Below are 23,898 nucleotides of genomic sequence, written 5' to 3' on the forward strand. Positions count from 1 at the left end.
AACGGCATCGTATGTACTGGGGTCGTAGTTCCCAGTAACAACGGGATCGTATGTACTGGGGTTGTAGTTCCCAGTAACAACGGGATCGTATGTACTGGGGTCGTTATCGTAGTTCCCAGTAACAACAGCATCGTATGTACTGGGGTCGTAGTTCCCAGTAACAACGGGATCGTATGTACTGGGGTTGTAGTTCCCAGTAACAACGGTATCATATGTACTGGGGTCGTTATCGTAGTTCCCAGTAACAACGGTATCATATGTACTGGGGTCGTTATCGTAGTTCCCAGTAACAACAGGATCATATGTACTGGGGTCGTTGTCGCAAGCCTCTGCTGCTCCTCATCTACACCTCAACGTGTCGACTACAAGCCTCTATCTCTGCCTCTCCTCATCTACACCTCAACGTGTCGACTACAAGCCTCTGCTACTCCTCATCTACACCTCAACGTGTCGACTACAAGCCTCTATCTCTGCCTCTCCTCATCTACACCTCAACGTGTCGACTACAAGCCTCTATCTCTGCTCCTCATCCACACCTCAACGTGTCGACTACAAGCCTCTATCTCTGCCTCTCCTCATCTACACCTCAACGTGTCGACTACAAGCCTCAATCTCTGCCTGCTCCTCATCCACACCTCAACGTAGACCACAAACATCTGTCTCTGCCTGCTCCTCATCCACACCTCAACGTAGACCACAAACATCTGTCTCTGCCTGCTCCTCATCCACACCTCAACGTAGACCACAAACATCTGTCTCTGCCTGCTCCTCATCCACACCTCAACGTAGACCACAAACATCTGTCTCTGCCTGCTCCTCATCCACACCTCAGCATGATGAAACCATCTCCCTCTGGCTGTTAAGCCATACGACGTGTCTAACTGGTTTGGTTTGGAGCCCTGTCCGGGCACAATGCATTTCACAGACAGGCAGGCAGACGCTCCTTAAGGTGACTGAAGGTGTTGTGTTCATGTTACTGTGGATGAGTGGGTTGTTTCTTGCCATGCTGAGGAGAGGGTGATGAGAGGAGGAAGTGATGAGTGGAGGGTCTTGCCATGCTGAGGAGAGGGTGATGAGAGGAGGAAGTGATGAGTGCAGGGTCTTGCCATGCTGAGGAGAGGGTGATGAGAGGAGGAAGTGATGAGTGCAGGGTCTTGCCATGCTGAGGAGAGGGTGATGAGAGGAGGAAGTGATGAGTGCAGGGTCTTGCCATGCTGAGGAGAGGGTGAAAGAGAGGAGGAAGTGATGAGTGCAGGGTCTTGCCATGCTGAGGAGAGGGTGATGAGAGGAGGAAGTGATGAGTGCAGGGTCTTGCCATGCTGAGGAGAGGGTGATGGGAGGAGGAAGTGATGAGTGGAGGGTCTTGCCATGCTGAGGAGAGGGTGATGAGAGGAGGAAGTGATGAGTGCAGGGTCTTGCCATGCTGAGGAGAGGGTGATGAGAGGAGGAAGTGATGAGTGCAGGGTCTTGCCATGCTGAGGAGAGGGTGATGAGAGGAGGAAGTGATGAGTGCAGGGTCTTGCCATGCTGAGGAGAGGGTGATGAGAGGAGGAAGTGATGAGTGCAGGGTCTTGCCATGCTGAGGAGAGGGTGATGGGAGGAGGAAGTGATGAGTGCAGGGTCTTGCCATGCTGAGGAGAGGGTGATGAGAGGAGGAAGTGATGAGTGCAGGGTCTTGCCATGCTGAGGAGAGGGTGATGAGAGGAGGAAGTGATGAGTGGAGGGTCTTGCCATGCTGAGGAGAGGGTGATGAGAGGAGGAAGTGATGAGTGGGTTGTTTTTTGCCATGCTGAGGAGAGCGTGATGGGAGGAGGAAGTGATGAGTGGAGGGCCTTGCTTGTCAGTCAGGTGTCTCTCTCTGTGTGTGTGTGTGTGTGTGTGTGTGTGTGTGTGTGTGTGCAGGTTCAGGTCTCAGGTGTACCTCTTAGCTGTGCATGACTCCACACCTGTCCTGCCTGTGTCTGCAGAGAAGTTGAAGTTCATTTACGCACCCTGCTCCTGCCTCCCTCCCTCCCTCACTCCCTCCATGGACATGTCTGGGCCTGTGGGACCCTGTGCCTCTGCAGTGTCAGTTTTACCCTCCCCCCTCCCCCCCACACACACACACCAGCCTCCCGCTCCCTGCAGCCAGCCTTGCCAAGTTTCGCCTGGCGTGGTTGGTTTCGGTGGCTGTTTGGTACCGGGGCTCAGGCAAGCTCAGTCCTGCTCCAGATTCGTAAAAGCCTCTTGACATTTTTAATCTATTTTAGTGTGGCATTTACACACACACAAACATACACACACACACACACACACACACACACACACACACAGGGGGGTACACACACACACACACGCACAGGGGGGTACACACACACACACACACACATGCACAGGGGGGTACACACACACACACACATGCACAGGGGGGTACGCACACAGACATTGTGCTTGGTCACTATTAAACACTGGAACTCACACAGGAAATAAGGTGCAGGATGTCCCCAGGGGAACTCTCCTCCTCAGATGAGACTCTCTCGTTCTTTCTTTCCGTCCTCCAGTCCACATGGACTGTTGCCTCACTGAAACCACAGTGGTTAGTCAGGGTTAGGGTCCAGGGACAGAGAGAACAGTTAGTCAGGTTAGTGTCCAGGGACAGAGAACAGAGTTAGTCAGGTTAGGGTTAGTGTCCAGGGACAGAGAGAACAGTTAGTCAGGTTAGGGTCCAGGGACAGAGACCAGAGTTAGTCAGGTTAGGGTCCAGGGACAGAGAGAACAGAGTTAGTCAGGTTAGTGTCCAGGGACAGAGAGAACAGAGTTTGTCAGGTTAGGGTACAGGGACAGAGACCAGAGTTAGTCAGGGTTAGGGTCCAGGGACAGAGAGAACAGTTAGTCAGGTTAGGGTCCAGGGACAGAGAGAACAGAGTTAGTCAGGTTAGTGTCCAGGGACAGAGAGAACAGAGTTAGTCAGGTTAGGGTCCAGGGACAGAGAGAACAGAGTTAGTCAGGGTTAGTGTCCAGGGACAGAGAGAACAGTTAGTCAGGTTAGGGTCCAGGGACAGAGACCAGAGTTAGTCAGGTTAGGGTCCAGGGACAGAGAGCACAGAGTTAGTCAGGTTAGTGTCCAGGGACAGAGAGAACAGAGTTAGTCAGGTTAGGGTCCAGGGACAGAGAGAACAGAGTTAGTCAGGTTAGGGTCCAGGGACAGAGAGAACAGAGTTAGTCAGGGTTAGTGTCCAGGGACAGAGAGAACAGAGTTAGTCAGGTTAGGGTCCAGGGACAGAGAGAACAGAGTTAGTCAGGTTAGGGTCCAGGGACAGAGACCAGAGTTAGTCAGGGTTAGGGTCCAGGGACAGAGAGAACAGTTAGTCAGGTTAGGGTCCAGGGACAGAGAGAACATAGTTAGTCAGGGTTAGGGTCCAGGGACAGAGAGAACAGAGTTAGTCAGGTTAGTGTTAGTGTCCAGGGACAGAGAGAACAGAGTTAGTCAGGTTAGGGTCCAGGGACAGAGAGAACAGAGTTAGTCAGGGTTAGGGTCCAGGGACAGAGAGAACAGAGTTAGTCAGGTTAGGGTACAAGGACAGAGAGAACAGAGTTAGTCAGGTTAGTGTCCAGGGACAGAGAACAGAGTTAGTCAGGGTTAGGGTTAGGGTCCAGGGACAGAGACCAGAGTTAGTCAGGTTAGGGTCCAGGGACAGAGAGAACAGAGTTAGTCAGGTTAGGGTCCAGGGACAGAGAGAACAGAGTTAGTCAGGTTAGTGTCCAGGGACAGAGAGAACAGAGTTTGTCAGGTTAGGGTACAGGGACAGAGACCAGAGTTAGTCAGGGTTAGGGTCCAGGGACAGAGAGAACAGAGTTAGTCAGGTTAGTGTCCAGGGACAGAGAGAACAGAGTTAGTCAGGTTAGGGTCCAGGGACAGAGAGCACAGAGTTAGTCAGGTTAGTGTCCAGGGACAGAGAGAACAGAGTTAGTCAGGTTAGGGTCCAGGGACAGAGACCAGAGTTAGTCAGGTTAGTGTCCAGGGACAGAGACCAGAGTTAGTCAGGGTTAGGGTCCAGGGACAGAGAGAACAGTTAGTCAGGTTAGGATCCAGGGACAGAGAGAACAGAGTTAGTCAGGTTAGGGTCCAGGGACAGAGAGAACAGAGTTAGTCAGGTTAGGGTCCAGGGACAGAGAGAACAGAGTTAGTCAGGTTAGTGTCCAGGGACAGAGAGAACAGAGTTAGTCAGGTTAGGGTCCAGGGACAGAGACCAGAGTTAGTCAGGGTTAGGGTCCAGGGACAGAGAGAACAGTTAGTCAGGTTAGGGTCCAGGGACAGATAGAACAGAGTTAGTCAGGTTAGTGTCCAGGGACAGAGAGAACAGAGTTAGTCAGGTTAGGGTCCCCGGAGTCGGCGACTGCAGGAGGGGCCCCCGGAGTCGGCGACTGCAGGAGGGGCCCCCGGAGTCGGCGACTGCAGGAGGGGGCCCCGGAGTCGGCGACTGCAGGAGGGGCCCCCGGAGTCGGCGACTGCAGGAGGGGCCCCCGGAGTCGGCGACTGCAGGAGGGGCCCTCGGAGTCGGCGACTGCAGGAGGGGGCCCCCGGAGTCGGCGACTGCAGGAGGGGCCCCCGGAGTCGGCGACTGCAGGAGGGGGCCCCGGAGTCATATCTAATCATACATTCCTCCAGGTTGTTGTTTTTGGCACAATGTCAACTTGTTGAATTTTGGTTCTCAGCCCAGATTAGGTTGTTTTTCTTCAGTAGGTCGACCAAGAAACTGGCTAACACTTTACTTGAGTGGTAGTTTATTAGTTCATACTTTTATCAACAACCACAAGGTCAAACTTGATCTGTTTTGTTCAAGGGTTCATGTCTGATCATAGCACTGACTTCACTGTGGGCCAACACCCAATACAAAGGCATAAAGGTAATAAACACATTCACCTGCCTGCCTGTGTGTCAGTGTGTTTACCTGTCCATCTATTTGTGTCTCTCTGTCTCTGTCTCTCTCTCTCTATGCTCTCTCTTTTTCTCTCTCTGTCTCTCTCTCTCTCTCTCTCTCTCTCTCTCTCTCTCTTTTTTCAGTGCTCTGGTGATCACTGCTGTGTTCGACCGAAACATCAACTGTCGTAGAGCTGCATCAGTGAGTGACCACTCTCTGTCTCTCTCTCTCTGTCTCTGTCTCTCTCTGTCTCTCTCTCTCTGTCTCTGTCTCTCTCTGTCTCTCTCTCTCTCTCTCTCTGTCTCTCTCTGTTTCAGTCTCTCTCTCGTACACATATCAAACCATGTATCAAGGTTGAGAAATTCCCTTTTTAATTCAATAAATCCAGGGAATTAATTTAAATTAAATTTACATGTTAAAAAATCATCATAGAAAATAATGGTTTATGTAATTTTAATTAACTTTCTGGATTGACCCTGTCATTTATATCAGATCTCACTACTGACTATTATCTAACTACTGTCTCTTAGACCCTGTCATTTATATCAGATCTCACTACTATTATCTAACTACTGTCTCTTAGACCCTGTCATTTATATCAGATCTCACTACTATTATCTAACTACTGTCTCTTAGACCCTGTCATTTATATCAGATCTCACTACTGACTATTATCTAACTACTGTCTCTTAGACCCTGTCATTTATATTAGATCTCACTACTATTATCTAACTACTGTCTCTTAGACCCTGCCATTTATATCAGATCTCACTACTATTATCTAACTACTGTCTCTTAGACCCTGTCATTTATATCAGATCTCACTACTATTATCTAACTACTGTCTCTTAGACCCTGTCATTTATATCAGATCTCACTACTATTATCTAACTACTGTCTCTTAGACCCTGTCATTTATATCAGATCTCACTACTGACTATTATCTAACTACTGTCTCTTAGACCCTGTCATTTATATCAGATCTCACTACTATTATCTAACTACTGTCTCTTAGACCCTGTCATTTATATCAGATCTCACTACTATTATCTAACTACTGTCTCTTAGACCCTGACCTTGTCATTTATATCAGATCTGACTACTGACTATTATCTAACTACTGTCTCTTAGACCCTGTCATTTATATCAGATCTGACTACTGACTATTATCTGACTACTGTCTCTTTGACCCTGTCATTTATATCAGATCTCACTACTATTATCTAACTACTGTCTCTTAGACCCTGTCATTTATATCAGATCTGACTACTGACTATTATCTAACTACTGTCTCTTAGACCCTGTCATTTATATCAGATCTGACTACTGACTATTATCTAACTACTGTCTCTTAGACCCTGTCATTTATATCAGATCTCACTACTATTATCTAACTACTGTCTCTTAGACCCTGTCATTTATATCAGATCTGACTACTGACTATTATCTAACTACTGTCTCTTAGACCCTGTCATTTATATCAGATCTGACTACTGACTATTATCTAACTACTGTCTCTTAGACCCTGTCATTTATATCAGATCTCACTACTGACTATTATCTAACTACTGTCTCTTAGACCCTGTCATTTATATCAGATCTCACTACTGACTATAATCTAACTACTGTCTCTTAGACCCTGACCCTGTCATTTATATCAGATCTGACTACTGACTATTATCTAACTACTGTCTCTTAGACCCTGTCATTTATATCAGATCTGACTACTGACTATTATCTAACTACTGTCTCTTAGACCCTGTCATTTATATCAGATCTGACTACTGACTATTATCTAACTACTGTCTCTTAGACCCTGTCATTTATATCAGATCTGACTACTGACTATTATCTAACTACTGTCTCTTAGACCCTGTCATTTATATCAGATCTGACTACTGACTATTATCTAACTACTGTCTCTTAGACCCTGTCATTTATATCAGATCTCACTACTGACTATAATCTAACTACTGTCTCTTAGACCCTGACCCTGTCATTTATATCAGATCTGACTACTGACTATTATCTAACTACTGTCCCTTAGACCCTGTCATTTATATCAGATCTCACTACAATTATTTAACTTCTAAACTGTGTATTCTTCTCTTCCTCTCCCAGGCTGCCTTCCAGGAGAATGTGGGAAGACAGGTTTGTGAACCCAGTTACCAAAACCATAGGTTATTAGTTATTACATGACTAATGCTATGATACACAGTACATTAGGGTTGTAATGATCACCTACCATCCAGGTGTTACTGACTGTCACTAAAGTCCTTTAAACAGATCAACAACTGTCTGTAATGATCACCTACCATCCAGGTGTTACTGTAACCTGCCCTGACTGTCACTAAAGTCCTTTAAACAGATCAACAACTGTCTGTAATGATCACCTACCATCCAGGTGTTACTGTAACCTGCCCTGACTGTCACTAAAGTCCTTTAAACAGATCAACAACTGTCTGTAATGATCACCTACCATCCAGGTGTTACTGACTGTCACTAAAGTCCTTTAAACAGATCAACAACTGTCTGTAATGATCACCTACCATCCAGGTGTTACTGTAACCTGTCCTGGCTGTCACTAAAGTCCTTTAAACAGATCAACAACTGTCTGTAATGATCACCTACCATCCAGGTGTTACTGTAACCTGTCCTGGCTGTCACTAAAGTCCTTTAAACAGATCAACAACTGTCTGTAATGATCACCTACCATCCAGGTGTTACTGACTGTCACTAAAGGCCTTTAAACAGATCAACAACTGTCTGTAATGATCACCTACCATCCAGGTGTTACTGACTGTCACTAAAGTCCTTTAAACAGTTCAACAACTGGCAGAAAATTAAACTCTTTGCTGATCAAGAAATGCCAACACTGACTTGGCCACAGGCAGATTCTATTGCTTTGTGTGCAGCCAGCACTTGCCAAGCTTGGCATCAGATCTAGGGACTAGTTATCAAAATGTAATTACCATTGAGATTTCATATTATTTCAAATGTTCATATTATTCAACTGTGACTCATTTTTTAAATTGTTTTATTTAACCTTTATTTAACCAGGAAGGGCTCATTGAGATTAAAATCTCTTTTACAAGAGTGCCCTGGCCAAGATAGGCAGCACCAAGTCATTACAAAAAAAATTACAGACAGACAACATGAAAAACTACAAGTAATCTAGTAAAAACCATTGAATTCACAAGAGTATAAAACAGCAAATTAAAAACACCAGTATCTCTACCTGCACATGTTCATCTGCTCATGTATCACTCCAGTGTTAATCTGATAAATTGTAATTATTCACTACTATGGCCTATTTATTGCCTTACCTCCTCATGCCTTTTGCACAAAATGTATATAGATTATTTTTTTTCCTACTGTGTTATTGACTTGTTTATTGTTTACTCCATGTGTAACTCTGTGTTGTTGTCTGTTCACACTGCTATGCTTTATCTTGGCCAGGTCGCAGTTGTAAATGAGAACTTGTTCTCAACTAGCCTACCTGGTTAAATAAAGGTGTTCTCAACTAGCCTACCTGGTTAAATAAAGGTGTTCTCAACTAGCCTACCTGGTTAAATAAAGGTGTTCTCAACTAGTCTACCTGGTTAAATAAAGGTGTTCTCAACTAGCCTACCTGGTTAAATAAAGGTGTTCTCAACTAGCCTACCTGGTTAAATAAAGGTGTTCTCAACTAGCCTACCTGGTTAAATAAAGGTGTTCTCAACTAGCCTACCTGGTTAAATAAAGGTGTTCTCAACTAGCCTACCTGGTTAAATAAAGGTGTTCTCAACTGGCCTACCTGGTTAAATAAAGGTGTTCTCAACTAGTCTACCTGGTTAAATAAAGGTGTTCTCAACTAGTCTACCTGGTTAAATAAAGGTGTTCTCAACTAGCCTACCTGGTTAAATAAAGGTGGAATAAATAGAAATAAAAAACATTGACAGGTCAGGGAATCAGCCTCGTTGGTTTACTGATGGACACAGAGGTGTTTTGGTAACCTTGCCTGAGACCTGGAGATTTGTGTTAGCTCCCTGGTCTAATGCATAGGCTTTAGCTCAGCGGGCTAACAGGAGATGTTGGAACCCAGTCGGTCACACTGAAACCACTGTTCTCTTGGTACATAAAGTAAAACCAACGACGTGATCCCTTGCCTCTCTGTCTCCAGGGCACGTTCCCCTACGGTATCGACATCGTAGTAGCAGCGGACTATTTTGCTGTTGGGAACCTGAACAACTGTTACCTGTCCATCAGGTGAGTTAAATATACTCTCCAGAGGTTTGACCTCTAGGGGAGCTCTTGAGCCAAAATGGACCTCCTTAATAACGAGACACATTATATTAACCAGGATGAATTACCTGACATTTGAAAAAAGTCACTACCGGGAATGTGGGTACAATTTCATAATTGTCGACAGACAATTTGTTTGTTTGAAATATTGGGATCTTTTTGTTGTCTGTAAAATGTATTATGCGAGAAATAGTGGTGGAGACGCCTTTATGAGCAAATATACAGTACCATTCAAACATTTGGACACACCCACTCATTCCACGGTGTGCCAAGAGTGTGCAAAGCTGTCATTAAGGCAAAGGGTGGCTACTTTGTTAAATAAATCAACATATATTGTATATGAGATTCTTCACTTTTTTTTGGTTACTACATGGTTCCATATTTTATATAATAGTTTTAATGTCTTCTCTATTAATCTACAATATGGAATATATTACGTGGCTCTGAGACCACCATCCGCGGGGGGGGGGGGGTACACAGCCCGAACGCGCACCTCCCCACAATTCCCAACCAACCCCTCTGCGTTACACGTCCTCTATTCATTTTGAATGTGTTGACAGTTGGAGAAATTGCTTGAGCTGCAAAAATGTCAAAGGTCAACGGTCCAATACTGTAGAACACTGCTGTGGTTAGGGGAGTCTACCTGGTGGTAGGAGTCTACCTGGTGGTAGGAGTCGACCTGGTGGTAGGAGTCGACCTGGTGGTAGGAGTCTACCTGGTGGTAGTAGTCTACCTGGTGATAGGAGTCTACCTGGTGGTGATAGGAGTCTACCTGGTGGTGATAGGAGTCTACCTGGTGGTGATAGGAGTCTACCTGGTGGTGGTAGGAGTCTACCTGGTGGTGGTAGGAGTCTACCTGGTGGTGATAGGAGTCTACCTGGTGGTGATAGGAGTCTACCTGGTGGTGATAGGAGTCTACCTGGTGGTGATAGGAGTCTACCTGGTGGTGATAGGAGTCTACCTGGTGGTGATAGGAGTCTACCTGGTGGTGATAGGAGTCTACCTGGTGGTGGTAGGAGTCTACCTGGTGGTGGTAGGAGTCTACCTGGTGGTGGTAGGAGTCTACCTGGTGGTGGTAGTAGTCTACCTGGTGGTGGTAGTAGTCTACCTGGTGGTGGTAGGAGTCTACCTGGTGGTAGTAGGAGTCTACCTGGTGGTGGTAGGAGTCTACCTGGTGGTAGTAGTAGTCTACCTGGTGGTGGTAGTAGTCTACCTGGTGGTGGTAGGAGTCTACCTGGTGGTGGTAGGAGTCTACCTGGTGGTGGTAGGAGTCTACCTGGTGGTGGTAGGAGTCTACCTGGTGGTGGTAGGAGTCTACCTGGTGGTGGTAGGAGTCTACCTGGTGGTGGTAGGAGTCTACCTGGTGGTAGTAGTAGTCTACCTGGTGGTGGTAGTAGTAGTCTACCTGGTGGTGGTAGTAGTCTACCTGGTGGTGGTAGTAGTCTACCTGGTGGTGGTAGGAGTCTACCTGGTGGTGGTAGGAGTCTACCTGGTGGTGGTAGGAGTCTACCTGGTGGTAGTAGTAGTCTACCTGGTGGTGGTAGTAGTCTACCTGGTGGTGGTAGTAGTCTACCTGGTGGTGGTAGTAGTCTACCTGGTGGTAGTAGGAGTCTACCTGGTGGTGGTAGGAGTCTACCTGGTGGTGGTAGGAGTCTACCTGGTGGTAGTAGTAGTCTACCTGGTGATGGTAGGAGTCTACCTGGTGGTGGTAGGAGTCTACCTGGTGGTGGTAGGAGTCTACCTGGTGGTAGTAGTAGTCTACCTGGTGGTAGTAGTAGTCTACCTGGTGGTAGTAGTAGTCTACCTGGTGGTAGTAGTAGTCTACCTGGTGGTGGTAGTAGTCTACCTGGTGGTGGTAGGAGTCTACCTGGTGGTGGTAGGAGTCTACCTGGTGGTAGTAGTAGTCTACCTGGTGGTGGTAGTAGTCTACCTGGTGGTGGTAGGAGTCTACCTGGTGGTGGTAGTAGTAGTCTACCTGGTGGTGGTAGTAGTCTACCTGGTGGTGGTAGTAGTCTACCTGGTGGTGGTAGGAGTCTACCTGGTGGTGGTAGTAGTCTACCTGGTGGTAGTAGTAGTCTACCTGGTGGTGGTAGGAGTCTACCTGGTGGTGGTAGGAGTCTACCTGGTGGTGGTAGGAGTCTACCTGGTGGTAGTAGGAGTCTACCTGGTGGTAGTAGGAGTCTACCTGGTGGTGGTAGGAGTCTACCTGGTGGTGGTAGGAGTCTACCTGGTGGTAGTAGTAGTCTACCTGGTGGTAGTAGTAGTCTACCTGGTGGTGGTAGTAGTCTACCTGGTGGTGGTAGGAGTCTACCTGGTGGTGGTAGGAGTCTACCTGGTGGTAGTAGTAGTCTACCTGGTGGTAGTACTCTACCTGGTGGTAGTAGTAGTCTACCTGGTGGTAGGAGTCTACCTGGTGGTAGTAGTAGTCTACCTGGTGGTGGTAGTAGTCTACCTGGTGGTGGTAGGAGTCTACCTGGTGGTGGTAGTAGTAGTCTACCTGGTGGTGGTAGTAGTCTACCTGGTGGTGGTAGGAGTCTACCTGGTGGTGGTAGGAGTCTACCTGGTGGTGGTAGTAGTCTACCTGGTGGTAGTAGTAGTCTACCTGGTGGTGGTAGGAGTCTACCTGGTGGTGGTAGGAGTCTACCTGGTGGTAGTAGGAGTCTACCTGGTGGTGGTAGGAGTCTACCTGGTGGTGGTAGGAGTCTACCTGGTGGTGGTAGGAGTCTACCTGGTGGTGGTAGGAGTCTACCTGGTGGTAGTAGTAGTCTACCTGGTGGTAGTAGTAGTCTACCTGGTGGTGGTAGTAGTCTACCTGGTGGTGGTAGGAGTCTACCTGGTGGTAGTAGTAGTCTACCTGGTGGTAGTACTCTACCTGGTGGTGGTAGTAGTCTACCTGGTGGTAGGAGTCTACCTGGTGGTAGTAGTAGTCTACCTGGTGGTGGTAGGAGTCTACCTGGTGGTGGTAGGAGTCTACCTGGTGGTAGTAGTAGTCTACCTGGTGGTAGTACTCTACCTGGTGGTAGTAGTAGTCTACCTGGTGGTAGGAGTCTACCTGGTGGTAGTAGTAGTCTACCTGGTGGTAGTACTCTACCTGGTGGTAGTAGTAGTCTACCTGGTGGTAGTAGTAGTCTACCTGGTGGTGGTAGGAGTCTACCTGGTGGTGGTAGGAGTCTACCTGGTGGTAGTAGGAGTCTACCTGGTGGTGGTAGTAGTAGTCTACCTGGTGGTGGTAGGAGTCTACCTGGTGGTAGTAGTAGTCTACCTGGTGGTGGTAGGAGTCTACCTGGTGGTGGTAGGAGTCTACCTGGTGGTAGTAGTAGTCTACCTGGTGGTGGTAGGAGTCTACCTGGTGGTGGTAGGAGTCTACCTGGTGGTGGTAGGAGTCTACCTGGTGGTGGTAGGAGTCTACCTGGTGGTAGTAGTAGTCTACCTGGTGGTGGTAGGAGTCTACCTGGTGGTGGTAGGAGTCTACCTGGTGGTGGTAGGAGTCTACCTGGTGGTGGTAGTATATGTTATACTACCCAGAACCACAGAACATAGCTGTACCATCTGGCCTCAAATGGAGTCTGCCACTTATATTGTAGAAGTATTATTTTTGTAAAGGAGTGTGCATAGGGACATGTCCTTTATGTTGAACCAGGGACGTTTTCTCCTCTTCTCAATGCATCGCTGACGTCTCGGGTATCTGAGCTGTCAAAGCCCTGCCTCTCTCTAGAATGTGACTGTCCCCATAGGTGCCCTATTCTCTACCGGCCCTTGTTTAACGTAGTGCACTAGAATGTCATTTCAGACTCAGCCCTGCCTCTCTGTAGAATGTGACTGTCCCCATCCTAATCCTATGAGTGACGTCTCTACCGCCACCTAGACTGTCAGAGGAAACATTCCTCCCACATCATAGAGTAAAACCTGTTAAAGAATGTAGCCTCGGGGGAGACCCACTACACTTCTGACTGCAGAAGCAGATTACTGTTGAGGCCAAGATGTTGTTTACTTCCTCAACAATCTGACAATATGTTCTGTAGGCTGACGCTGAATGTTGTTGAAAAAGGAGCCTTCAAATAGCTGTGTCTAGTACTGTAGTTAGTTAGCTGTGTCCGGTACTGTAGTTAGTTAGTTAGCTGGGTCCGGTACTGTAGTTAGTTAGCTGGGTCCAGTACTGTAGTTAGTTAGCTGGGTCCGGTACTGTAGTTAGTTAGTTAGCTGGGTCCGGTACTGTAGTTAGTTAGTTAGCTGGGTCCGGTACTGTAGTTAGTTAGTTAGCTGGGTCCAGTACTGTAGTTAGTTAGCTGGGTCCAGTACTGTAGTTAGTTAGCTGGGTCCAGTACTGTAGTTAGTTAGTTAGTTGTGTCCGGTACTGTAGTTAGTTAGTTAGTTAGTTAGTTGTGTCCGGTACTGTAGTTAGTTAGTTAGTTAGCTGGGTCCGGTATTGTAGTTAGTTAGTTAGTTAGTTGTGTCTGGTACTGTAGTTAGTTAGCTGGGTCCGGTACTGTAGATTAGTTAGTTGGGTCCGGTACTGTAGATTAGTTAGTTGTGTCCGGTACTGTAGTTAGTTAGCTGGGTCCGGTACTGTAGATTAGTTAGCTGGGTCCGGTACTGTAGATTAGTTAGCTGGGTCCGGTACTGTAGATTAGTTAGCTGGGTCCGGTACTGTAGTTAGTTAGCTGGGTCCGGTACTGTAGATTAGTTAGCTGGGTCCGGTACTGTAGATTAGTTAGCTGGGTCCGGTACTGTAGATTAGTTAGCTGGGTCCGGTACTGTAGTTAGTTAGCTGGGTCCGGTACTGTAGTTAGTTAGCTGGGTCCGGTACTGTAGATTAGTTAGCTAGTGAACTGTTGTGTAAAACCCATTTATGTTGTCGCACCAATACTAGTCTCAAATGTCTCTTTTATTTTGATTTCCCCCACAAGCCGACTGTTGTTCACCCTGTTATAACATAACCTGTAGTAGTTATAACATTACCTGTAATAGTAGTAATAACATTACCTGTAGTAGTAGTAGTAGTTATAACATTACCTGTAGTAGTAGTAGTAGTAGTTATAACATTACCTGTAGTAGTAGTAGTTATAACATTACCTGTAGTAGTAGTTATAACATTACCTGTAGTAGTAGTAGTTATAACATTACCTGTAGTAGTAGTAGTTATAACATTACCTGTAGTAGTTGTAGTAGTAGTAGTAGTAGTAGTAGTAGTAGTAGTTATAACATTACCAGTAGTAGTAGTTATAACATTACCATTAGTAGTAGTTATAACATTACCAGTAGTAGTAGTTATAAGATTACCAGTAGTAGTAGTTATAACATTACCAGTAGTAGTAGTTATAACATTAGCAGTAGTAGTAGTAGTAGTAGTTATAACATTACCAGTAGTAGTAGTAGTAGTAGTAGTAGTAGTAGTTATAACATTACCAGTAGTAGTAGTAGTAGTAGTAGTTATAACATTACCAGTAGTAGTAGTAGTAGTAGTAGTTATAACATTACCAGTAGTAGTAGTAATAACATTACCAGTAGTAGTAGCAGTAGTTATAACATTACCAGTAGTAGTAGTAGTAGTAGTAGTTATAACATTACCAGTAGTAGTAGTAGCAGTAGTTATAACATTACCTGTAGTAGTAGTAGTAGTTATAACATTACCTGTAGTAGTAGTAGTAGTTATAACATTACCTGCAGTAGTACTAGTTATAACATTACATGTAGCAATAGTTATAACATTACCTGTAGTAGTAGTAGTAGTAGTTATAACATTACCTGTAGTAGTAGTAGTAGTAGTAGTTATAACATTACCTGTAATAGTAGTAGTAGTTATAACATTACCTGTAGTAGTAGTAGTAGTAGTAGTTATAACATTACCTGCAGTAGTAGTAGTAGTTATAACATTACCTGTAATAGTAGTAGTAGTTATAACATTACCTGTAGCAGTAGTTATAACATTATAACATTACTTGTAGTAGTTGTTCACCCTGTTATAACATTACCTGTAGTAGTAGTTGTTATAACATTACCTGTAGTAGTAGTTATAACATTACCTGTAATAGTAGTAGTAGTTATAACATTACCTGTAGTAGTAGTTTTTATAACATTACCTGTAATAGTAGTAGTAGTAGTAGTAGTAGTAGTAGTAGTAGTAGTAGTAGTAGTTATAACATTACCTGTAGTAGTAGTAGTTATAACATCACCTGTAGTAGTAGTAGAGGTAGTAGTAGTAGTATTAGTAGTAGTTATAACATTACCTGTAATAGTAGTAGTAGTTATAACATTACCTGTAGTAGTAGTTGTTATAACATTACCTGTAATAGTAGTAGTAGTAGTAGTAGTTATAACATTACCTGTAGTAGTAGTAGTTATAACATTACCTGTAGAAGTAGTTATAACATTACCTGTAGTAGTAGTTGTTATAACATTACCTGTAATAGTAGTAGTAGTAGTAGTAGTAGTAGTAGTAGTAGTAGTAGTAGTAGTAGTAGTAGTAGTAGTTATAACATTACCTGTAGTAGTAGTTATAGCATTACCTGTAATAGTAGTAGTAGTTATAACATTACCTGTAGTAGTAGTTGTTATAACATTACCTGTAGTAGTAGTTGTTATAACATTACCAGTAGTAGTAGTAGTTATAACATTACCTGTAATAGTAGTAGTTATAACATTACCTGTAGTAGTAGTAGTAGTAGTAGTAGTTATAACATTACCTGTAGTAGTAGTAGTAGTAGTTATAACATTACCTGTAATAGTAGTAGTAGTAGTAGTAGTAGTAGTTATAACATTACCTGTAATAGTAGTAGTAGTAGTTATAACATTACCTGTAGTAGTTGTTCACCCTGTTATAACATTACCTGTAGTGGTAGTTGTTATAACATTACCTGTAGTAGTAGTTGTTATAACATTACCAGTAGTAGTAGTAGTTATAACATTACCTGTAGTAGTTGTTCACCCTGTTATAACATTACCTGTAGTGGTAGTAGTAGTTATAACAGTATCTGTAGTAGTAGTAGTAGTTGTTATAACATTACCTGTAGTAGTAGTAGTAGTAGTAGTTATAACATTACCTGTAGTAGTAGTTGTTATAACATTACCTGTAGTAGTAGTTGTTATAACATTACCTGTAGTAGTAGTAGTTATAACATTACCTTTAGTAGTAGTAGTAGTAGTAGTAGTTATAACATTACCTGTAGTAGTAGTTGTAGTAGTTGTTATAACATTACCTGTAGTAGTAGTAGTAGTAGTAGTAGTAGTAGTTATAACATTACCTGTAGTAGTAGTAGTAGTAGTTGTTATAACATTACCTGTAGTAGTAGTTATAACATTACCTGTAGTAGTAGTAGTAGTTGTTGTTATAACATTACCTGTAGTAGTAGTAGTAGTTATACCATTACCTGTAGTAGTAGTTTTTATAACATTACCTGTAGTAGTAGTTGTTATAACATTACCTGTAGTAGTAGTAGTAGTAGTAGTAGTAGTAGTAGTAATAACATTACCTGTAGTAGTAGTTGTTATAACATTACCTGTAGTAGTAGTAGTAGTAGTTATAACATTACCTGTAGTAGTAGTTGGTATAACATTACCTGTAGTAGTAGTTGGTATAACATTACCTGTAGTAGTAAAATAGTAATAACCTCTTGCCTTGTTCTCTTCAGTGTTTACATCGCCAGTTTCCCAGAATACACCAGGCCCATGATCGACCACTTGGTAGCCATGAAGATCAACCACTGGGACGGGTAAGGGCCTTTCCTGTCCTCATGTCCTTTACACTTTGATCAAATACTTTCAAACACCGTACTTGATTTAGTTTTCCCGTTACTATGGATCCAATGGAACAGTCCCAGAAGCTAAACCAATGGAATAGTCCCAGAAGCTAAACCAATGGAATAGGCCCAGAAGCTAAACCAATGGAATAGTCCCAGAAGCTAAACCAATGGAATAGTCCCAGAAGCTAAACCAATGGAATAGTCCCAGAAAATAGTCCCAGAAGCTAAACCAATGGAATAGGCCCAGAAAATAGTCCCAGAAGCTAAACCAATGGAATAGTCCCAGAAAATAGTCCCAGAAGCTAAACCAATGGAATAGGCCCAGAAAATAGTCCCAGAAAGCTAAACCAATGGAATAGGCCCAGAAAATAGTCCCAGAAGCTAAACCAATGGAATAGGCCCAGAAAATAGTCCCAGAAGCTAAACCAATGGAATAGGCCCAGAAGCTAAACCAATGGAATAGGCCCAGAAAATAGTGTACTAATAGGTACTGTAGTTAGTTAGCTGGGTCCGGTACTGTAGATTAGTTAGCTAGTGAACTGTTGTGTAAAACCCATTTATGTTGTCGCACCAATACTAGTCTCAAATGTCTCTTTTATTTTGATTTCCCCCACAAGCCGACTGTTGTTCACCCTGTTATAACATAACCTGTAGTAGTTATAACATTACCTGTAATAGTAGTAATAACATTACCTGTAGTAGTAGTAGTAGTTATAACATTACCTGTAGTAGTAGTAGTAGTAGTTATAACATTACCTGTAGTAGTAGTAGTTATAACATTACCTGTAGTAGTAGTTATAACATTACCTGTAGTAGTAGTAGTTATAACATTACCTGTAGTAGTAGTAGTTATAACATTACCTGTAGTAGTTGTAGTAGTAGTAGTAGTAGTAGTAGTAGTAGTAGTTATAACATTACCAGTAGTAGTAGTTATAACATTACCATTAGTAGTAGTTATAACATTACCAGTAGTAGTAGTTATAAGATTACCAGTAGTAGTAGTTATAACATTACCAGTAGTAGTAGTTATAACATTAGCAGTAGTAGTAGTAGTAGTAGTTATAACATTACCAGTAGTAGTAGTAGTAGTAGTAGTAGTAGTAGTTATAACATTACCAGTAGTAGTAGTAGTAGTAGTAGTTATAACATTACCAGTAGTAGTAGTAGTAGTAGTAGTTATAACATTACCAGTAGTAGTAGTAATAACATTACCAGTAGTAGTAGCAGTAGTTATAACATTACCAGTAGTAGTAGTAGTAGTAGTAGTTATAACATTACCAGTAGTAGTAGTAGCAGTAGTTATAACATTACCTGTAGTAGTAGTAGTAGTTATAACATTACCTGTAGTAGTAGTAGTAGTTATAACATTACCTGCAGTAGTACTAGTTATAACATTACATGTAGCAATAGTTATAACATTACCTGTAGTAGTAGTAGTAGTAGTTATAACATTACCTGTAGTAGTAGTAGTAGTAGTAGTTATAACATTACCTGTAATAGTAGTAGTAGTTATAACATTACCTGTAGTAGTAGTAGTAGTAGTAGTTATAACATTACCTGCAGTAGTAGTAGTAGTTATAACATTACCTGTAATAGTAGTAGTAGTTATAACATTACCTGTAGCAGTAGTTATAACATTATAACATTACTTGTAGTAGTTGTTCACCCTGTTATAACATTACCTGTAGTAGTAGTTGTTATAACATTACCTGTAGTAGTAGTTATAACATTACCTGTAATAGTAGTAGTAGTTATAACATTACCTGTAGTAGTAGTTTTTATAACATTACCTGTAATAGTAGTAGTAGTAGTAGTAGTAGTAGTAGTAGTAGTAGTAGTAGTAGTTATAACATTACCTGTAGTAGTAGTAGTTATAACATCACCTGTAGTAGTAGTAGAGGTAGTAGTAGTAGTATTAGTAGTAGTTATAACATTACCTGTAATAGTAGTAGTAGTTATAACATTACCTGTAGTAGTAGTTGTTATAACATTACCTGTAATAGTAGTAGTAGTAGTAGTAGTTATAACATTACCTGTAGAAGTAGTTATAACATTACCTGTAGTAGTAGTTGTTATAACATTACCTGTAATAGTAGTAGTAGTAGTAGTAGTAGTAGTAGTAGTAGTAGTAGTAGTAGTAGTAGTTATAACATTACCTGTAGTAGTAGTTATAGCATTACCTGTAATAGTAGTAGTAGTTATAACATTACCTGTAGTAGTAGTTGTTATAACATTACCTGTAGTAGTAGTTGTTATAACATTACCAGTAGTAGTAGTAGTTATAACATTACCTGTAATAGTAGTAGTTATAACATTACCTGTAGTAGTAGTAGTAGTAGTAGTAGTTATAACATTACCTGTAGTAGTAGTAGTAGTAGTTATAACATTACCTGTAATAGTAGTAGTAGTAGTAGTAGTAGTAGTAGTAGTTATAACATTACCTGTAATAGTAGTAGTAGTAGTTATAACATTACCTGTAGTAGTTGTTCACCCTGTTATAACATTACCTGTAGTGGTAGTTGTTATAACATTACCTGTAGTAGTAGTTGTTATAACATTACCAGTAGTAGTAGTAGTTATAACATTACCTGTAGTAGTTGTTCACCCTGTTATAACATTACCTGTAGTGGTAGTAGTAGTTATAACAGTATCTGTAGTAGTAGTAGTAGTTGTTATAACATTACCTGTAGTAGTAGTAGTAGTAGTAGTTATAACATTACCTGTAGTAGTAGTTGTTATAACATTACCTGTAGTAGTAGTTGTTATAACATTACCTGTAGTAGTAGTAGTTATAACATTACCTTTAGTAGTAGTAGTAGTAGTAGTAGTTATAACATTACCTGTAGTAGTAGTTGTAGTAGTTGTTATAACATTACCTGTAGTAGTAGTAGTAGTAGTAGTAGTAGTAGTAGTTATAACATTACCTGTAGTAGTAGTAGTAGTAGTTGTTATAACATTACCTGTAGTAGTAGTTATAACATTACCTGTAGTAGTAGTAGTAGTTGTTGTTATAACATTACCTGTAGTAGTAGTAGTAGTTATACCATTACCTGTAGTAGTAGTTTTTATAACATTACCTGTAGTAGTAGTTGTTATAACATTACCTGTAGTAGTAGTAGTAGTAGTAGTAGTAGTAGTAGTAGTAATAACATTACCTGTAGTAGTAGTTGTTATAACATTACCTGTAGTAGTAGTAGTAGTAGTTATAACATTACCTGTAGTAGTAGTTGGTATAACATTACCTGTAGTAGTAGTTGGTATAACATTACCTGTAGTAGTAAAATAGTAATAACCTCTTGCCTTGTTCTCTTCAGTGTTTACATCGCCAGTTTCCCAGAATACACCAGGCCCATGATCGACCACTTGGTAGCCATGAAGATCAACCACTGGGACGGGTAAGGGCCTTTCCTGTCCTCATGTCCTTTACACTTTGATCAAATACTTTCAAACACCGTACTTGATTTAGTTTTCCCGTTACTATGGATCCAATGGAACAGTCCCAGAAGCTAAACCAATGGAATAGTCCCAGAAGCTAAACCAATGGAATAGGCCCAGAAGCTAAACCAATGGAATAGTCCCAGAAGCTAAACCAATGGAATAGTCCCAGAAGCTAAACCAATGGAATAGTCCCAGAAAATAGTCCCAGAAGCTAAACCAATGGAATAGGCCCAGAAAATAGTCCCAGAAGCTAAACCAATGGAATAGTCCCAGAAAATAGTCCCAGAAGCTAAACCAATGGAATAGGCCCAGAAAATAGTCCCAGAAAGCTAAACCAATGGAATAGGCCCAGAAAATAGTCCCAGAAGCTAAACCAATGGAATAGGCCCAGAAAATAGTCCCAGAAGCTAAACCAATGGAATAGGCCCAGAAGCTAAACCAATGGAATAGGCCCAGAAAATAGTCCCAGAAGCTAAACCAATGGAATAGTCCCAGAAGCTAAACCAATGGAATAGGCCCAGAAGCTAAACCAATGGAATAGTCCCAGAAGCTAAACCAATGGAATAGGCCCAGAAGCTAAACCAATGGAATAGGCCCAGAAGCTAAACCAATGGAATAGGCCCAGAAGCTAAACCAATGGAATAGGCCCAGAAGCTAAACCAATGGAATAGGCCCAGAAGCTAAACCAATGGAATAGGCCCAGAAGCTAAACCAATGGAATAGTCCCAGAAGCTAAACCAATGGAATAGGCCCAGAAGCTAAACCAATGGAATAGTCCCAGAAGCTAAACCAATGGAATAGGTCCAGAAGCTAAACCAATGGAATAGTCCCAGAAGCTAAACCAATGGAATAGTCCCAGAAGCTAAACCAATGGAATAGGCCCAGAAGCTAAATCAATGGAATAGCCCCAGAAGCTAAACCAATGAAATAGTCCCAGAAGCTAAACCAATGGAATAGTCCCAGAAGCTAAACCAATGGAACAGTCCCAGAAGCTAAACCAATGGAATAGGCCCAGAAGCTAAACCAATGGAATAGGCCCAGAAGCTAAACCAATGGAATAGTCCCAGAAGCTAAACCAATGGAATAGTCCCAGAAGCTAAACCAATGGAATAGTCCCAGAAGCTAAACCAATGGAATAGCCCCAGAAGCTAAATCAAGCACACCTCAAGTTAGTATTTGTCTTCTGTGTTTGTATGTCCGTATGCCAGCCTGTTGCCATTAAAGCGTTGGTACTGTGTGTAGCCTGTTAGAGTAGAAGCCGTTTCAATGTAATGGAGAAAGAGGAATTCTCCTCTGCTTGTGTATCTGTTGTTTTGCAGGGTGATTCGACAGCTAGCGACAAAGGCTTTGCATAATCTGACGCCTCAAGCACCTGATTATATGGCCACAACAGGTGAGCTATGTCATTGGTCCTGTTCCCTACCTGCTCTAACACAACGCATTGTCTTCATGTGGAATGAACTGGGTGTGTTCATCTGTAGTCACTGTTCCCTACCTGCTGTAAACACAACGCATTGTCTTACTGTGGAATGAACTGGGTGTGTTCATCTGTAGTCACTGTTCCCTACCTGCTCTAACACAACACATTGTCTTACTGTGGAATGAACTGGGTGTGTTCATCTGTAGTCACTGTTCCCTACCTGCTCTAACACAACACATTGTCTTAATGTGGAATGAACTGGGTGTGTTCATCTGTAGTCACTGTTCCCTACCTGCTCTAACACAACACGTTGTCTTACTGTGGAATGGACTGGGTGACATTCATCTGCAGTCACTGTTGTTGAACACATAATAATGGGGTGGCAGAGCGTTGGACTAGTAACCGGAAGGTTGCAAGTTCAAACCCCCGAGCTGACAAGGTACAAATCTGTCGTTCTGCCCCTGAACAAGGCAGTTAACCCACTGTTCCTAGGCCGTCATTGAAAATAAGAATTTGTTCTGAACTGACTTGCCTAGTTAAATAAAGGTAAAATAAAATAGAGAACACACAGAGAGAGGTCAAAGGGCAATAGGCCAGATTTGAAACTATGGCGATATCGTAGACGTGTACCCGGAGGCTGTGTCATTACAGGCAGACCAGCCTGGCCACAAATCATGCAGGTTATATTCAAATAAATGAACCACACACACACCTGTGCAGACTGTTGATGTTCTTGCAAAGAATGAAAAGACAAAGAATAATTGAGTTAAAATGACATTTTATATTTTGATGGTTGTATTTTCAGTTATGCCTCAGCTGCTGCCCATAGCGCTGGGCATTGATCTCCACAGTCGCCACGGCGCCATTCTGGCATCTGCCGAGATCAGCCACGCCCTCTACAAGCTGGCCAATCAGAACAACAGGTACTGCAACCTCACCTCTCAACCAGCCAATCACACTATTGGCCGTAACTTATAGGAAAACCACATGAACGTTGTTGTTTTGTAAATAATCCGTCCGCAATGACAGCTTTTGTTTGGCACATCGAAATTCTAAAGACACTCGCACATCTGAGCGCTCTGTTTCTGCAGGTGCCTGGTAACAGTTGAATAACATGAGAATAAAAAGATAAAGAAACTCTCACACTGCTCTGGAGAGTATCACTGCTCTTTAATAAGCTTTACGAACCGGTCTCATACGTAGAGCTTATTAAAGAGCCGTGTGTGGGTTTCTCTGTTTTGCGGCAGGGTAGCCTAGTGGTTAAGAGCGTTGGACTAGTAACCGGAAGGTTGCAAGTTCAAATCCCCTGGGCTGACAAGGTACAAATCTGTCGTTCTGCCCCTGAACAAGGCAGTTAACCCACTGTTCCTAGGCCGTCATTGAAAATAAGAATTTGTTCTTAACTGACTTGCCTAGTTGAATGAAGGTAAAATAAAATAAAAATATCGACCCATGATTTGACTTCCTGATTTGACTGAAGCCCTTGGCTCCTATAAAGTCATAAGTCATTGACCCGTCTCTATCTCTCTTGTAGACCCGACTGTGTGTGAGATATGTGCTGTCTGGGGGGTGTTGAACATTTCTGTTGTTCGCTGTGGACAGTAAAATTGTATTGTACTGGATTGTAGACCGGTGACAGAGCTCATCTCTTCAGACTGTGTGGATGGACTCAAGAGCATTCACCAGAGGGTTAGTTCACTTCTCGCTTGTTACTCTCTCTCTTTCTCTCTGTCTCTCACTACCCCCCCCCCCCCCCGTCTGTCTCTCACTACCCTCCATCTGTCTCTCTCTCTCTCTCCTTCAATGTCTTTTCACTCACATACATGTTGTCTCAAGTGTTGACCATTCACCTGAGTCAGTTGTACCAACATGGGTACATGTTAATGTTGTCATTCACCTGAGTCAGTTGTACCAACATGGGTACATGTTAATGTTGTCAATCACCTGAGTCAGTTGTACCAACATGGGTACCTGTTAATGTTGTCAATCTCCTGAGTCAACATTAACATGTGTCTATCTCAGTGAGTCAGTTGTACCAACATAGGTACATGTTAATGTTGTCTTTTAAAGTTGTAAATCACCAGTCTGTTCATCTCTAAACATGTCGTCATGTTGT

At 42.7% G+C, this 23,898-nt stretch overlaps 1 protein-coding gene across 1 annotated transcript in view; it reads left to right on the forward strand.

Annotated features, from left to right (window-relative positions):
- LOC139422340 (tubulin-specific chaperone D-like) overlaps nucleotides 1-23,898 on the forward strand; it is a 79,569-nt gene that overhangs the window by 50,883 nt on the left and 4,788 nt on the right. The window contains exons 16-22 of the mRNA XM_071173539.1: nucleotides 5,045-5,102; nucleotides 7,023-7,052; nucleotides 9,064-9,149; nucleotides 16,814-16,894; nucleotides 21,682-21,755; nucleotides 22,588-22,705; nucleotides 23,411-23,471. Coding sequence (XP_071029640.1) covers nucleotides 5,045-5,102; nucleotides 7,023-7,052; nucleotides 9,064-9,149; nucleotides 16,814-16,894; nucleotides 21,682-21,755; nucleotides 22,588-22,705; nucleotides 23,411-23,471 — 508 coding nt within the window. The remainder of the gene's footprint in view (nucleotides 1-5,044; nucleotides 5,103-7,022; nucleotides 7,053-9,063; nucleotides 9,150-16,813; nucleotides 16,895-21,681; nucleotides 21,756-22,587; nucleotides 22,706-23,410; nucleotides 23,472-23,898) is intronic.

Source organism: Oncorhynchus clarkii, chromosome 12 (assembly GCF_045791955.1).
Source record: "Oncorhynchus clarkii lewisi isolate Uvic-CL-2024 chromosome 12, UVic_Ocla_1.0, whole genome shotgun sequence".
NCBI classification, from domain to species: Eukaryota; Metazoa; Chordata; class Actinopteri; order Salmoniformes; family Salmonidae; genus Oncorhynchus; species Oncorhynchus clarkii.